Source organism: Anolis sagrei, chromosome 1 (genome assembly GCF_037176765.1).
Source record: "Anolis sagrei isolate rAnoSag1 chromosome 1, rAnoSag1.mat, whole genome shotgun sequence".
NCBI classification, from domain to species: domain Eukaryota; kingdom Metazoa; phylum Chordata; class Lepidosauria; order Squamata; family Dactyloidae; genus Anolis; species Anolis sagrei.
In genome coordinates, this window is record NC_090021.1 from 59,488,918 (window position 1) to 59,505,996 (window position 17,079).

The window sequence follows — 17,079 nt, forward strand, 5'->3', positions numbered from 1 at the left end:
AACAATTATGTTCCAGCCTGGGACAAAATGAAAAAGGACCTGAAGAACTGGTCCAACATCAACATCTCCTTGCTAGGTAGAATCAGCGTCATCAAAATGAATATTTTGCCCAGGTTTCTTTTCCTGTTCCAAAACCTACCGATAATTCAAAGTAAGACCCCATTCAATGAATGGAATAAAACGATTAGATCATTTATTTGGAAGGGGAAGAAACCCAGGATCAAACACCTTCATATGATTGACGCAACAAAAAGAGGGGGTCTTGGGTTACCCGACTTAAATTTGTACCATGATGCGTGTGGCATATCCTGGATCAAAGACTGGATTATGCTTGAAAAAGAGAAGATACTAGCCCTAGAGGGATTCAATTTGAGAAAAGGCTGGCATGCCTACCTATGGCTAGACCAAAGAAAAAAAGAAAAATCTTTTAACAATCATGCCATCAGGAGGCCCCTGCTGAAGATATGGGAAAAATACAAAAAAACCCTGTATCTGGGGAAAATTCCCATGTGGTTCTCGCCCTTAGAGGGCGAACAAAGGAGATTGCTCGGCTGGAGGAAATGGCCCACTTATAGAGCCGCAATCACCAAGAAGGAGGGCCTACTACAGCTGAGAACGAAAGAAGATCTAAGCAAGGAATTTAACTCATTTTCCTGGCTTCACTACCATCAGCTTAGAGACCACTACAACAGAGACCAAAAAATAGGCTTTATGGAAAAGGACCCGTTCTGGGAAAAAGTTTTAAGAAAAGAAAAGAAGACCACCACATCCATTTATAACCTACTCCTAGAATGGACAACAGAACAGGAAAAAGTCAAAGACTGCATGGTCAAATGGGCCAGGAACTTTGGAAGGACGATAAGTCTCCAGGAATGGGAACAGCTCTGGACGAAGAAGATCAAGTACACATACGCTATCGTATTAAAGGAGAATTGGTACAAAATGTTCCATCGCTGGTACATGACTCCCCAAAAAGTGGGCAAGATGTTCAAAACAGCGAACAACAAATGCTGGAAATGTGAAGAACAAGTCGGCACCTTCTTCCACCAATGGTGGTCATGCCCTGTTTCCCAGAAATTCTGGAAGAAAATAAATGGAATCTGTGAAAAAATACTCAATATCAAGATTAGAGAAAAAGCGGAATGTTATCTCCTGAGTTTATTTAAGGAAGAATGGAATCTGGGAGTCAACGAAGATATCCTACTTACCTTTCTCACAACCGCGGCAAGAATAGTCTTTGCCAGGAAGTGGAAATCGAAGGAGATCCCCACAGAACAGGAATGGTGGGAAAAAGTTCTGGAGATAAGAGATATGGACAGATTAACATATGCCCTGAGAGATGCAAATGGCCGCCCTCTAAAGAGGACGGACTGGCTCCCACTTGATAAATACCTAGGAATGGATTAGAACTCACGAGGGCCTGAGAGAAGAAATGCAATCAGGAATACAAAAGAGACAAAAGGGACTGACTACAGACAACAGTGTATAAAAAAGAAGAGATCCGGAAAACGCGGTGTAGATGGAGTCGGAAGTCATCCCCTCCCCCACACCCCCTGAACCCCCCCCCCCGCCCTCGCCTGCTTGTCCAATCATCTCTTCCTTCCCCCCCTCTCTTCCCACCCCCGTACTCCACCCTCCTATCCTTCCCCTTCTCCCTCCCCCCCTTTAGAAGCTTTTATAATATTGTATTGTATTGTAATATTGTATTGTACATTGTATTGTATCGTACTTTGTTCTTAATTCTTCTACTTCTCTTTCCCCCCTTCCTCTTTTTCCTACTTACCTTTTATACTTACAAGTGACTTTTTGTAACAACCTGAAAATTTAATAAAATTTATTAAAAAAAAAAAAATATTACACACACACACACACACCTTTTTTTTTATTATCTTGAACAAGGACATGGTCATTGTCTCTTTGATCAGTGTCCATATTATCTTTTAGAAGCTTTGTTTCAACTAACTGCTTAATTAAAATATATACCTTCCTTCATTATACTAGATTTAAGGACAGTATACAAAAAATAAAAATGCAGTACAGTTAAATCTGTGTAGCAGAATAGGTAGAGTAGTAATGCTTCCAGTCACACTGTATATTTTGCCTTTGTGTCAGGTGCTCAAAGGGAAAATATTGTAGTAATTGGATCCCCACTTTTCATGAGCGTGTTTCTTCATTGGGGATTCACAACAGAGGAGTCCCTTTAGGAAAAAAAAAAACTTGATGCATGTGGGTCATAAGCCATTTAGAGTTTTAAGGGAAACTACAATGGTCCCTCACTTATTGCGGGTGGACCGCCCACGATAAGTGAAATTCTACGATGTAGGGGTGCCCCCTCACCTTCCCTCCTCGCCCTCCTTACCTTCCTCTTCCTCATCGCCACATGGGGCTCTTGCCCTCGCTTATTTTTGCAATTTTTCGACACAAAATAGGAGGTTGAACCAATCCCTTATAAGAAATACGGGCACATTAAACTGCAATAACAAAATGTTTGAGTTCACAACATATTTTATGAAAATCTGTCATTTATATTTTTAAAATGCACATGATTTATTACTTATTTCACACACTCAGAGGTTTCTTGTCACATTCGTTTGACACACTTAAACACTTCAGATGGCACACCAATGTAGCGTGACACACTTTGGAAAGCTTTCTTGTAGAGGTTTTATATTGTACTTACTAAAATATCTGTACCATTTTCAGAGTCAACACACATGCTAATACAGCTAATTTATCACAATATTGGTCACAGAATCAAACTATATTGTGTTAGTAGAATTGTACTAGCTCATGTTTTGGTTTTCATGTCTCTTGCATCCTTTCCTAATGTCCTAGAAGAAAGGATGAGTTGAAATATTTATAATTAATAATATTAATAACATCATAGTAATGCACTTGGTTTTGAGCTGTGTACTGCCAAGTCAAATCTTAGTGCATATCTGAAAGAATTGCTGAATATTTGATTCAGAAGATTTTATTGTAATATGAAATGTTCTTTACTTGTAATTTGATAAATATAGCTGTCTCTGTTTTCTAAAATAAAACAGTATGGTGATGGATTGAAACATTCATTTTTTTCCCCTTTAGCTTTGCAATTGGTTGTGTGTAAATGACATGCATTTTCGAAAGCCTTTAAACTGTAGTCTGCCTCCAGACAAAACCAGATTGAGTGTTTATGTGCAATTTCTTTTGGAAGATTACCTTAAAACACCTGTGGCCGGTTGTAAGTAATACATAAGTATTATTATGTTGTAACTAATGATGTCTGTTAAAGCAGGAAATATATTCATAAAATAGTTGTTTTCCCATTTTTCAAAATTAAGTTATTTAAGCACTGCATGAAAAGTGTTTGTGAGTCTCTTTGACTGAGTGATACTGTATTGGAGTGATGTTTTGGGAATACTTTTATGTATGAAACTTACTTTGAAGTAAGGAGCCCCCGGTGGCGCAGTGGGTGAAATCCTTGTGCCAACAGGACTGCTAACCAACAGGTCAGCAGTTCGAATCCGGGAAGAGCAGGTTGAGCTCCCTCTGTCAGCTCCAGCTCCCCGTGCAGACACACGAGAGAAGCCTCTCACAAGGATGATAAATATGTTTTATCTCAGTTGCATTCATCCCATGGGATTACAGTTGTTTTTAACTCTTCGACTAGCAAAACCAATTTTGCAATTGCCAAGGTTTTTAAAACCCTTCATTCAATCAAATATAGAAATGATTTTGATTTTTCTCAAAATACTCCCATGTGGAGCTTAAAGGATTTTAATGTATTTAAAATATAGCACATAACTTGTAGGGTGAATAGTTGAGATGAATAACTGAGCCCCAGTCGAATTGGTGATGAAATAACAAAATGTATTATGAAATGGTGTATCTTAATCACATGTATTCAAACATAACCATGCAAATTTGCTTTTAACAACTAGTCTTTTTTTTTTTTTAGTAACAGAAAATTGCCTTCTGCCAGACTGGTCTGATGCAAAACTTATTGCTATAATGATTCTTCTGGCTGCAGATGTGGAAGATATGAAGAATGAATACAGGTAAATATAATTCAAAAACAGTTTACTCCACTCTTCAACCAAAGAGACTTTCAGATGCTCACTACTAAAGCCATAGAATTCAAAGACACAGCCATATTAACCCAGACGATCCAATGTTACAGCACCTTAACAACCTATTGAGCCAATGAATCACCAGCTTTTGTAGACTGTCTGCTTCCTCTAATAATGCATTGTAATAATGTGCTTCTGCCTTTAATCTTGCAGCCTAAGAGACACAATAGAGGGAAAAGGATTGGGTTGGAGGAGGTGTAAAGCAAACTTAAGTGATAGTTTATCATTCTGGAGTTCTTAATGGTGTTTTTCCTTCAAGGACAAAGGCTCCTTTCAGCTGTTGCTTCTCTTATCAGTGTAATGGGCCAGATTGATTTCTCCCTTGTCACAATGCTTTTCCTGGGTAGCAGGGAATGCATCCAGCCACAATCCTTGGTTCTTTAGTCATAAATGGGTATGTTTGTATGAATGTGCTTAAGATACTTTTATTTCTGTTGAATTCGTTACAGGATTCAGTCCACAAACCACATGAACAGACTTTCTGTATTATCCATGTGTATAAAGTATATAGAACAGTTAGAGCTCAATGACATCAGGCAAATGTTGCAAATAACAAAGAATCCTACATTATTTCCCCAGATTCTTATTGTATCATTTTTATAAAATCAGTATGTAAATAAGCTGGTTCTTAGCTTTGGAGTGGCACAATTTACAAACAGACTTATATGCAGGTATATAGATTTGAATGCTCTAAGAATCATTGGCATTTTGCATTTTTCATCAGTGTGTGTGTGTGTGGGGGGGGGGGGTATAAAGTAAATCATTTCGCAAGTACGTTTTATAACACAACAACTACATCCAACATGCAGTCAAATATATGCTGGGAGATGAGAATATTTTTGACCATATAGACTGGTGCTGATGGGACTTGAAAATATCTGAAGAGTATAACGTGTTGAGAAAAATTCTTGTAGATGAAATAAACAATTTTAATGGTGCCTCTGGGTTGCTTTTGCTTTAACAGATACACATTTTGCTTCCCCTCCCAAAATTTCTGTTGTAAACTTGGGAATGCCTTCTGCTTCATACTATATGGAAGGTACAAATGTGTATCCTCCATACTAATTTTAATGAACCCAGAAATCAAGATTTTAATGTCTCTGCTTTTAACATCTATTTTGTATTAGGGGCAATGTCAGAACAGAATGGGTTGAGTTGAAGTCCCTTCTAAATCCACTACTAGATGTCTTGCTCAAACTTGGCACTAATCCGTATATTTCAACACAAAAATCCGATAAAAGCTTACAGTTGCTATTGAAATTGCTACAGACTTGTTCAAGAAAACAATCCACTCTACAAATTGGTTAGTAGTACTTTCATTCTGCATGTTCAAAATTTCTTTCTGCAATTTTACTCCTCTCACTGGTAGAACAGAGCAGTGGGCAACTGAATAATGCAGCTAATTGTAACAATTGATATGGTAACAGTAATTCATGCTCAAGTCATAAGGTGGCAAAAGATTCCAGTAAGACATTAAACAGTCTTTAGCAAGCAGACATTTAGAGAGCTTTGGAATATGGGCAAGTAAATATGAATATTTCTCTTTACAATCAGGATGATTTAAAAAAATCAGTCTTTCTATTTTGACAGTAGACCCCAAAGCTGCTAGAGGTGTTAGATGTTGGGACTACAGAAATCATATTTCACTATTAATTTAAAAGTACACTATTAGAGAGTTTGGATGAAATCCTGCTTGCGCTGATGGAAGGCTAGTATCAGTCTGATTTGCAAAACAATCTTTCCAAATCTGCTCCAAGGGAGAATTGCTGGGGGTTTGGCAAGGGTGGGGGAAATCAATCGAGAATCAACCTTTGGATTCCATCAAATATGTTCTGGACTTAGTTTTGTATAATCTGCCAGATATATACTTTATTTTTTCAGTTCTAAGAAACAGTTTTTCCTATATAAACATCTCTAAAAATGATGTGTGTCTTTGTATTACAGGTGTATCTTACTGTTTTGTTGATGGTGGTATACTGAAATTAGGGTGTCTTACACTTGATGACATCTTACAATTGAAGAAATACAGTTTTTTTAACTATGCTTACTATTGTTCATTACATTCAGTGTGGTTTGCGTTTTGTAGCTTTGGGAGCAATATGCCCTTCTGGTATTTTAATACAATGTATTTTTGCACAGATGGGATAACAACATTTCTTCAAACAACATTTATGTCTGCCACAGAAAGTATTCTGCATTTTTTTCTCAGAAGACTTACTGCTCATGAATTAAACACAGTGAGTATTCACTTCAGACAAAAGCTATTGAAAAGCTATGCAGAACTTTGAGTTAATGTGTGGCAGCCTAAAAATAGGAGCTTGCAGTACTGAGTTGAAAATGGAGGGATTTTTTTAAATGTCAGGAGCAACTTGAGAAACCAAGTCACTTTTGGTGTGAGAGAATTGGCCATCTGCAAGGACATTGCCCAGGGGACTCCTCGGTGTTTTGATGTTTTACCATCCTTGTGGGAGGCTTCTTTCATGTCCCCGCATGGGGAGCTGGATCTGACAGAGGGATTCAGCTCCCCATGCTCTCCCCATGCTCAAACATCCGACCTATTGGTCTCCAGTCCTGCCAGCACAAGGGTTTAACCCATTGCGCCACCAGGGAATGGAGGGAATGAAGAGTTGTAATACTGGAGAGTCGTGCATATATTTTATCCCCAGATCACTTAGGCATGTTTTGTCAGAGCATCTGTGTTGGTCTACCAAAATAAAAGGAGTGGGGGAAAGCACCAGATCTTTGTTAGTAATCTATGAGGATTTCTGCAGAAGAGAACATTCAGAACTCCAGTGAAGTGCAGAGATATTTTTAATGACTCGGGGCTCATCTATACATACCTTAAAATGTGATGCCAGTCCTGAGTAGCAATACTCCAGACTGGCCCCTGGTACAGCTACACTGTCTCCATCCCATTGGGTGATTTGTTTATTCAGGTTTGACTTCTGGTCCATTTCAGAGTTTGGGGCCATTGTAGATAAGCCTTAAATGTGGTTTATCCTAAAAGGTGTCCATGTTATGTTTGAAGTGGAGGGTTGTCAGAAATCATTTTGATGTGACATGGATGCAGGCTGTTAATGGAGTCCATGGGGAGTCATGCATAAAGTGAGGGTTGTGTGTGTGTGTTGTTAGATTCTGGTTATAATAGTTTCATAAATATTTCGCTTTTGTACCTTCCTTTTCAGATTTCAGACCTGCAACGCTGTGATTTATATCTAGGAGTGTTGCTGGAGATAGCAAGCTTCTCTTCAGTCAATGGCTGGAGGAAAGGACCTTTTGTCTGCAGCTTTATCTCCTCTCTGATAAATGCCTCACTCTGCAATCTGCAGGAGATGTCCGATGAAAAGGTAATTATGAAAGTCCTAGTGCATGAAGTGCATGCTCAAATAACCTTTATGCACCATAGAAATAATTGCTTTGTGTAATGTATACTACTTTTGAAATGTTTATGTAACACTGGAATAAATGCAGTTTTCCTTTGTTAATAACCTGGCATTCTTCTATATAATGGAGAGAACCAAATAAATGTCATCATTGTTTCAGATTCGTTTACTAATTCTAATTTTGGGTGCGTGGATGTTCAGCTTATATGATTTTATTGATATACTTTCTAATTGTTTTTCTAATCATTTGAGGATACTCTACAAGGTTGAAATTATTTATATATCTTCAATTTTAGGACATAAAACTTGGAAAACAGATTCAGAAAGCAGTGAGCATTGCATCACTAAGCAAAGTTTGCGAAATTATTGATCAGAAGCCAGATCTTCAATTTCTACCATCTGTTAATGCCCTAAAAACAGCCATTTCCTGTATACAACTTGACTTAAAGAAACCTTCCTGTATGGAAAAAAGCAGGTATATATTTTCACATCTTTGGTCAACAAAGATTTAATGTATTTAAACATTCCAATATTCTAACTTTTTAACCTGCTGTCTTAAACTGCGACCGTACCTTGGGAAGTCTGACTTGGCCACGGTAGTCCACGCTCTGGTTACATCCCGCCTTGACTACTGCAACGCTCTCTACGTGGGGTTGCCTTTGAAGACGGCCCGGAAGCTCCAACTAGTCCAACGGGCGGCAGCCATGGTATTAACAGGAGCAGGACGCAGGGAGCATACAACTCCTCTGCTGTACCAGCTCCACTGGCTGCCGATTAGCTACCGAGCCCAATTCAAAGTGCTGGTTTTGACCTTTAAAGCCCTAAACGGTTCTGGCCGTGCATACCTATCCGAACGTATCTCGCCCTATCAGCCCACCAGGACCCTAAGATCTTCAGGAGAGGCCCTTCTCTCTATCCCACCTGCTTCACAGGTGCGGCTCGTGGGTACGAGAGATAGGGCCTTTTCTGTGGTGGCCCCCCGGCTTTGGAATGCCCTCCCTACTGAAATAAGATCAGCCACCTCGCTAATGGCATTTCGGAAAAAATTGAAAACTTGGATGTTCCAGCAAGTCTTTGGTTAACTTGACTTGACGATGTTTTGATCATGGATTAGCAATCTCGGACGACGAATTGGATTGTGATTTTAATCATGAGATGTTCTGGCCTGTATTGGTGGCCCAATACTATGTATGTATATGTATGTACTTTTAATATGTATTTTTATATTTTAACTTTATACCTAAATTGTGATATTGTAGTTTTAAATACGCTGTAAACCGCAATGAGTCGCCGTACAGGCTGAGATATTGGCGGTATATAAGTGTACCAAATAAATAAATAAATTAATTAATTATTACCTTAATCTTTTAAAATGCAGATTAACATAGACACTTCTTTATCTTTCTGACTTTCCAGTTCCTGATGTGTTCCTAGTAGGTAAGGACTTCAGTTAGGATTTAGCTACTGGTAATCCTGTGCTCAAAAAGACACTTATTTGGAATTTTACTTCCAGTAAATGTCTGTTGGCTTGTGCTGTAGATGATGTGCTGTTCATGGGTCTTATCTGTAATAAGATACTGAATTTAGTCTACTTTTCCTTTAGCATATTTTTAGTCTTCTTAATGTTTCTGTCAAAAATTATTTTCAGTGGACTAAAATAATTTTTTTACTTTTACAGTTCTCCAGAAGAGCCTGCACCTAATCAAGGATGGGGGAAAATAGTTGCACGATTTATACATGATCAATGGGCTTGTCTTAATTTTGTTCTGAATAATCAAAGCTTTTCTAAGGAACTGAATATGGAACAATTTTTGCACAGTGATGAAAAGTGTTTACAAATATTACAGTCTGCACTGGAAGCAATGACAGTTCTTCCTTCTGATCATGTTCTACCTGTATTTCATTGCATGAAAATACTAGTTCCCAAGGTAAATAGTGTAAATCTTGTATGATTTTATAATGTGGCTTTCGTTTTTTAAAATCTATTTTTCTTTTTTTCCTGTCTTTAGCTCCTGGAATCATCAGAATCTGTGTGCATACAGGCTTTTGATTTAGCATGGAAAATAATATTTTCTCTTAGCAACACACAGTTGATATTTTGGCCTAATTTAAAAGCTTTCGTTCAGTTTGTGTTTGATCCACAAGTTCTTGCTGTTGCTGCAAAGAATGCGAGCCAAGCATATTTAAAGATAAAAGAGGTAACAAAATTAAAACTTCTATTGTGTCTTTGTTTTTTTGTTTTTGTTTTTCTTGACAACATACAGAGGATTGTGGCTTAGTTTAGATGTACTATTTCTTTCCCTTACATGTAATTTATTTCCTTCACTCTGAAATGTGATTATATCAGGAATTATGATAATAGCTTCAAATCAAATCAGCCTATTAAGCAATATTTGAAAATTAGTTTAGTATCATGATTTATTCTGAAGCTGGAAAACAGATGAAAACTGATGCTTGATTAAATAGCTTGTGGTTTAATTGTGACTTGCCTTCATGGAAAAAGTGTATGGGAAAGGAGTTCCCTTATTTCTCCTCTCAACCTCTGAAAAAAATACCTGATTTTTTTTTCATAGTAATAATAAACCTTTGCATGGAAATGACTCCTAAGCTTCTAGATCCTATATTGTTTTTTTGGGCAGCTTTGGCTAAAAACTGAACTTGTCACAATTAGTAAAGAATTATATTTCACTTACTTGAAGCCAAGATAATTAGGCCCATATTGGAAGAAAGGCAGGATATAATAAATTAAACAATAAATATGTCCAAATGAATGAAATTCAAGGTTTTAAAAAAATAATACCTGAGAGAATACAGAAGGGAAATCTTGCACAGTGATAGTATGCAGCAAATGAAGTATTTATGTGATCTGTTTTTGTAGAACACTCACAATGTGTCTGCTGAAGGACCGCTTACTGATTAGTTTTTAAAGGTGCAAAAACTATCACAGATCCTCACTCATGCAACCAGAATACCCATTTTTCCCTTTCACGTTCTCCACATTCCCCAACTGTCTGGAATTGATGTGGATGTGATTTGATGTGGTACGAAAATATATACATAGCAGTGTGGTCCGAACCTGGACAGACACTGTCAGATACAACCCTTTAGCCACAATCCAAAGGAGCTTTTCAGTGGGAGAGAGGAGGGAGGAAGAACAGCCTTTTACATGATCTTGGATTGCAACTTGTACATTTGTCTTAGATGTCCATTATTTTTTCCACCTCTTCTCTCAGATCATGTTTCAGATAATCGAAATGTCTTCTACAAGAACTGGAGTCTTTAATGTGCTGATAAGTTATTGCTGTCACTCTTGGATATTTCCTACTTCTTGTGACACAAATGCTGCCGAAAATGCATTTTCCAATGCCAGCAATTATAATGAGCTTCTCATAGAGGCATGTCTGTTTGGAACAGTTTTCAGACGTGACCAAAGGTAAAAAACAACAACAACAAATAATCCCCAAAAACTCATATTTGTCTTATTTGTGTCATGTATGAACAATATTTGCTCTGGATTTTCATTGCTGAATTCTTGAACTATAACTGATGAATAATAATATCGGAGTGTGTGTAGTAAGGTCTTTAATTTTCCATCTTTCTCATTTCTCTTTTATACACAAATTAATATCAAGACTCATTCAGGAGGTGTCTGCTTTTGTAGAAAACCTGGGTGATGAATGTGCAGCAAATGTTGTTACAGAAAGGTCAGTGTTTTGTCACTTACTTGACATTAATTATACCTGCATCCTTTAGAGCATTCTATTTTGCAATTCCTCCCCTACATTTAATTGCATTCTACTTTGCTATTACCATTAGTATTCTACCTTGTAAATCCTATATTTACATATTTGGAAATATAGAATTTAAGCTTTGATCATTGTTAAATCCTGTCAGTGATATACATACATATTATTCTTTTATCCTTTTTATGTGGCTTTACATGTGCAATTGCTGCTTGGGATTGCTGGGGCAGTTGTTTATTTTTCCTTTTCCTTTTAGTCTATTGATCTTAACAATTTCAGATCCCACTACTTCTTGATTCAGCCTGTTGTACATTTGGTTCTTCTTTCATGGATGTAATCTTGGAGCATAAAATCCGCTAAATATTCAACTTCCCAATTTCTCTGGTCTTTTCAGCCCAACGCCACAGTTGCTTGGGTGCTGACTGTCACATATTTTATAATTTTATAATTTATGCCCTATTAATTCTTCGATTTCCTTCTTTACCCTGTTATAGCATTTTTGTACTTTATCCCAGTCCTACCACATATGCATATAGGAGTCAATTCCTTTACATCTGTGCCAGCATAATTTTTTTTATTGATTTAGTTAACGTGAGCGAATATAATTGGGGTTCTATACCATTTGGTCAATATTTTCTTAAACAACACATTTTCCTTTGTGTTTCTCAGGCCCTAATGCATTTAATTTTTTTGATTGAATTGATCCAGCGTTCAGTGTCTAATTTGTTCAAGTCCTCTTCCCATATCTCAGCCAATGTTTGTTTCAATTTAAATTGTTTTCCAACTAATTTCTTGTGTATGAAATTCACCAGGCCTTTCTCCTTTTCTAATTTCCACTTTAAATTGTGCTTTTCTAAATAAATATTTTTGGCTCCAAATTTATTTGCTTTCACAAAAGTGGAACTTGAGTTTTGTGCAGTACCATAATGCTTCTATTGTAAACTTACTTTAAAAAGAACAAAAGAGGAAAGTCACCTTTCCCCACCTTGCATGCTCTCCTCTGCAAGACAAAAGGCATTTGTGCCACTGTGGGCATATATGGACAAGGGAATAGCTTGAAATGGTGAATTGCGAGAAGTAGTGCCATAATGGAAAGAGCAGAGGAGATGATACTTCTTTTAGGTCCTTCCAAAATTGACTTTCTGATGGCTCCTTTTTTGTAAGAGTGAAGGTACAACACTCACATTGAGTTAACCCAGTTTTTTTAATTTTACTAACATGTTTAGGCTTATACTTGAGCATATAGGGTAGATGCCACCAGCCCCACTTTTCCTGAAATATTTAAAGGCATGTAATTGTCCTATACATCTAATTGGCACAGGGTGTCAAGTCATTTTTATTGAGGGCCTTATGATTGCCTTTAAAGGATTCAGCCCATGGGACTTGAGATTGACACACGTGTTCTAAAGTTGTGTGTATGTGCATGTGTAGACTAATTATACTAGAACCAGGATGTCTCACGCCCCTAAGTTCCCATTTAGTTTTCCATATAGGTACAGAAGAGGACCAGTTGGGAGACAGGAAAGTGCTCTGTTGGTGAATTCAGATGTAAAATATTCACATTCTTTGTGAAAGATTGGGAGCTGAATTTGTAATGTTCTTATCTACACTTAAAACACACACCATTTTTGCAGGTACATTTAATGAGTACCTGCAAAATGAGTATGCAAAATAAGTATGAATATGTTGTTTATATAAATGTATGCTGTTTGTTGTGGCACTATAGTATGCTTTTTGTGAGCTACCCCGAGTCTCTTCTGGGAGATGGTGGCGGGGTATAAATAAATAAATAAATAAATAAATAAATAATAATAATTAGTGCCTTATTCTGCAATTTTATGTATGTGTCATCCAATGAAAGCCCCACTGAATTCACTCTCGTATATGTGTTAGTATTGCAGCCTAAATCTTTAATGCTTAAGACCAAAAGCAGTGTAATATCTAATTCTTATGTATCAGTACTATAATGTATTACAGTATGAACAGAGATGACCATTATGTGAGAATTTGTGCCATCAAATTTCTCTGCTTGCTAGATGAGTCAAATACGCTGCACAAGGAATTCATAGAAGACTTTGTCATGAAGCTGCTTGATAAAGTAAGAGCAATAGTCCTCTTATTTTGATGGAAATTGAAACAATCCTATGTATCCTGAAGTATTCAACCTCAGTGTTTCTATTATCTGCAGGGTGAATTCATGTTGAAATCAAAAAGTCACTATTATGTGAATTCTTTACAACACAGAATTATAAACCGATTGTGGCAAACATTGCTGGTTCTATTTCCAAAACTCCATAAGGTACTGTCTTACATACAATTTGTTGTTAATTTTTAAGTTAAAATTGAGTATTTAGTGTCATAAAATGGAATACTTAATGCCATCAATATATGACAGCCCTTTTCATAATGTTCTTCTCTCTAATAACGAACTCAAGAGGATGAGTATCCCTCATTTCAAAAGCAAAATGTGGCCTGGGAAAGTGAGATAGTAGCTTCTATTGAGTTGTGGAACACATATTGTATATAGCAGTGGTTTTCAACCTGGGGTCTAAGAACCTCTGGGAATCACGATCCTGTTACCGGGGGGGAGGGGGGGGGGTGTCCAGGAAGGATTGAAGAAATATTGATTTTTTTTTTTGCTGTCAATCCTAAATAATATAAGTAGTAGTAGTAGTAGTGGAGCCCCCGGTGGCACAGGGGGTTAAACCGCTGAGCTGCTGAACTTGTTGACCAAAAGGTCGCAGGTCCAAATCCAGGGAGTGCCATGAACTTCCGCTGTCAGCACCAGCTTCTGCCAACCTAGCAGCTTGAAAACATGCAAATGTGAGTAGAGTAATAGGTACCGCTCCGGCAGGAAGGTAATGGTGCTCCATGCAGTCATGCCGGCCACATGACCTTGGAAGTGTATACGGACAACACTGGCTCTTCGACTTAGAAATGGAGATGAGCAGCAACCCCCAGAGTCGGACACGAATAGACTTAATGTCAAGGGAAAACCTTTACCTTTACCTTAGTAGTGTTAGTAATGTCATATGGAATCATTGTAATCAAAATATATATTACAATAGGAATGTGTGCATAAACACATTAATTTATATCCCCTTCTCTCAAAAATTGAAGGACCTTCATGAGAAAACTGAAGTAATTATTTTATGTAGTCCAGTGCCTTAAATCTTAAGTTAAGTTGTGGGGGTCTGCTGTCACAAAAGGCATTTAAAATGGGGTCTGTAGTGAAGAAAAGGTTGAGAACCACTGCTATATAGAACATGAAATCATGAATTACACTTTGTGTCTGTTCAGTGTCCCATCCTATACAGCACAATAGAAGGCCGCATTTGGAGTGTTGCCCACTTTTAGCAACTCTTCTCATCTCAAGAGGCTTGAGTGGCACTGTAGGGTTGTCTAGAACCATGAAATACACTTGTCTTTCAGGATAGAAATATAGTACAGTATTTTGTAGCAGATCCCACTTGCATGTCTGGAGTTTTGATCTGCCTTATCCTTTGAGCTTAGGATAGTGTGTATTTTCTAAAAACCCTGTGTTAAGGGGAAAAAGTATAGTGAAATTTTCAGCAGGTTTATTTTATCTAAATGTAAACCCAGTACAAGCCATTTATCAGACCTGGTTTTGCTACAGAATTAGATTTCTGATCTTACAATACTTCATTTGATTCAAGTTAGTAAAAAAGAAACCTCAAAATTAAATAGCATCTATAGCAGATTGTGTATTGTATGCATGTTTCCATACTGATGTCAATTTGCAGATTTCAACTGATTTGTAACCTGTGTTTTTTAAAGGACATTTTAACAAGCATTGTGGATAGGATTCTACAAGCTGGACATAGGAATAATCAAGCATCTGTAAAATATTTAATAGAATGGAATATCATTTTGATTCTGCACAAGTTTCCCCAGTTTCTTCAAAAATTCTGGGATTGCTTTAACCATGTGAGTAACTAATATGATTTTTAAAAGCATATCAGTTGCTTTAAAGATGCAAGTGATCAAGTTGCATTGATTTCTTTGCTTGAATGAGTAGCTTTAACTAATGTGCCTCCCTCCATTCAGTTTACATTGACACTGAGACTGTGCCATTAGAATTTTTGAGCTTCTGTATTTTGGAAACATAGATTATATCTAAATGTAATATTAAAAGTGTAATTAAAATAATTGAAATGACATACATGGGCCAATCTTGGTTTATTTTTCAGGGCGAAGACCAGCTTAAAACGAGCATTTGCACGTTTTTAGCAGTGCTGTCACATTTTGACATAATTCTCCAAAACGCACCTGAAAAGGCAAGTTCTTCTGCTTGAGTGTAATCTTATCTCCAGAAGTTACCAATATGTTGAATATAATTCTTTAAACAGAATAAGAAATACTTTTATTAAATAATAAATATGTTGTATAGCTTAACTTGTGTAAGCAAGTAGTTTGGGGGATTTTAATAGAAACTGTACTATAATAAAATACTGGCTTTGGGCAATAGGATGAAGGGTATATCTGATCTTTGACCTTAATATTGCTTCTTTGGTGATTGAGCATCTAGCTTTTCCATTGTTAAGTATATAAAATGCTTTATATTCAGAAATCAGCAGAATTCTACTTATCTGATTGCTTGTCTCATTTGTACAGATTAAGAATTATAGACTAAAGGATGCTTTTCTCTCTTTTAGACTCCAGCTTTGAAGAAAGCCCTTGTTGTTGTCCTACAGTGGTGTTTCCATCACAATTTTAGTGTTCGATTGTATGCTTTAATCGCTCTGAAGAAAATTTGGGGAATGTGCAAAGTATCATTTGTGAATGATTTCGAAGCTTTAGCTCCAGTTATTGAATGTAGTCTTAATCAGGCGGAAAGCATGCACGGATCAGGGTAAGTAGTACATATTTTGTTTAAAACGGGTCCTCAAACTAAGCCTGGGGGCCGGATACGGCCCTCCAAGGTCATTTACCCGGCCTTTGCTCAGGGTCAACCTAAGTCTTAAATGACTTGAAAGCACTCAACAACAACAACAATCCTATCTCATCAGCCAAAAGCAGGCCCACACTTTTCATTGAAATACTAATAAGCTTTATATGTATTAAAATAGTTCTTCATTTTAATTATCTTATTTGTTTTTGCACTACAAAAAAGATATGTGCAGTGTGCATAGGGATTGATTCGTGTTTTTTTCAAATTATAATCCGGCCCTCCAAAAGTTTGAGGGACTGTGACCTGGCCCTCTGTTTAAAAAGATTGTGGACCCCTGGTTTAAAATATAGTCATTACTTTTTGATGGTTATTAATATAGCAGTCATCCGACATTGGGGTGGGGGCAGTGTTCTAGACCACTAATGGATGAATCTAATAGTTTCAAAGAGTGCCTCTTTATTTCTGTGACCATTTTTGTCTTACCCGAGAGAGCATTTGAAAACAAGCTCAGCTCAGTAGCTACAGTTTAAGTTACTAAAATGTATGGGATTCTTTTAGCCAAGTGCATTCTTTTTCTGTAAATGAAGGAGTTGACTGTTTGCTGCTTGTTTTTAAATTTGGTTAAATTCTGTCATGATGGAAAAAGCAACCCTTCACTTCTGTGAATAAGGTGAGGAAGAAGCTTGATCCATTTGCCAGCAAGTCATTTACTACTAAGAACTACCAGCAGTAAAGTCTACCATTTTTCTGAAGAAATTAAACATGTTTTAAGACATTTCTACCTCTTGTCTTAATTATCAGTCAATTGGAGAGCAGCTAGGAAGGAACTAGATAAGATCCACAGGTGCAAAACTACATTGTTAAGTAGCAAAGTCAGGACCACCTACATTACAGTATTTCCAGGAAATCATATGTAGATCTTCAGCCTT

At 37.1% G+C, this 17,079-nt stretch overlaps 1 protein-coding gene across 1 annotated transcript in view; it reads left to right on the top strand.

Annotated features, from left to right (window-relative positions):
- Positions 1-17,079, top strand: part of TARBP1 (TAR (HIV-1) RNA binding protein 1) — a 42,247-nt gene that overhangs the window by 20,606 nt on the left and 4,562 nt on the right. The window contains exons 10-24 of the mRNA XM_060753840.2: positions 3,088-3,223; positions 3,941-4,040; positions 5,240-5,415; positions 6,252-6,349; positions 7,298-7,459; positions 7,792-7,970; positions 9,174-9,423; positions 9,505-9,693; positions 10,729-10,928; positions 11,128-11,199; positions 13,216-13,336; positions 13,427-13,537; positions 15,037-15,186; positions 15,450-15,536; positions 15,915-16,111. Of these exons, the coding sequence (XP_060609823.2) occupies positions 3,088-3,223; positions 3,941-4,040; positions 5,240-5,415; positions 6,252-6,349; positions 7,298-7,459; positions 7,792-7,970; positions 9,174-9,423; positions 9,505-9,693; positions 10,729-10,928; positions 11,128-11,199; positions 13,216-13,336; positions 13,427-13,537; positions 15,037-15,186; positions 15,450-15,536; positions 15,915-16,111 (2,228 nt within the window). The remainder of the gene's footprint in view (positions 1-3,087; positions 3,224-3,940; positions 4,041-5,239; positions 5,416-6,251; positions 6,350-7,297; positions 7,460-7,791; positions 7,971-9,173; positions 9,424-9,504; positions 9,694-10,728; positions 10,929-11,127; positions 11,200-13,215; positions 13,337-13,426; positions 13,538-15,036; positions 15,187-15,449; positions 15,537-15,914; positions 16,112-17,079) is intronic.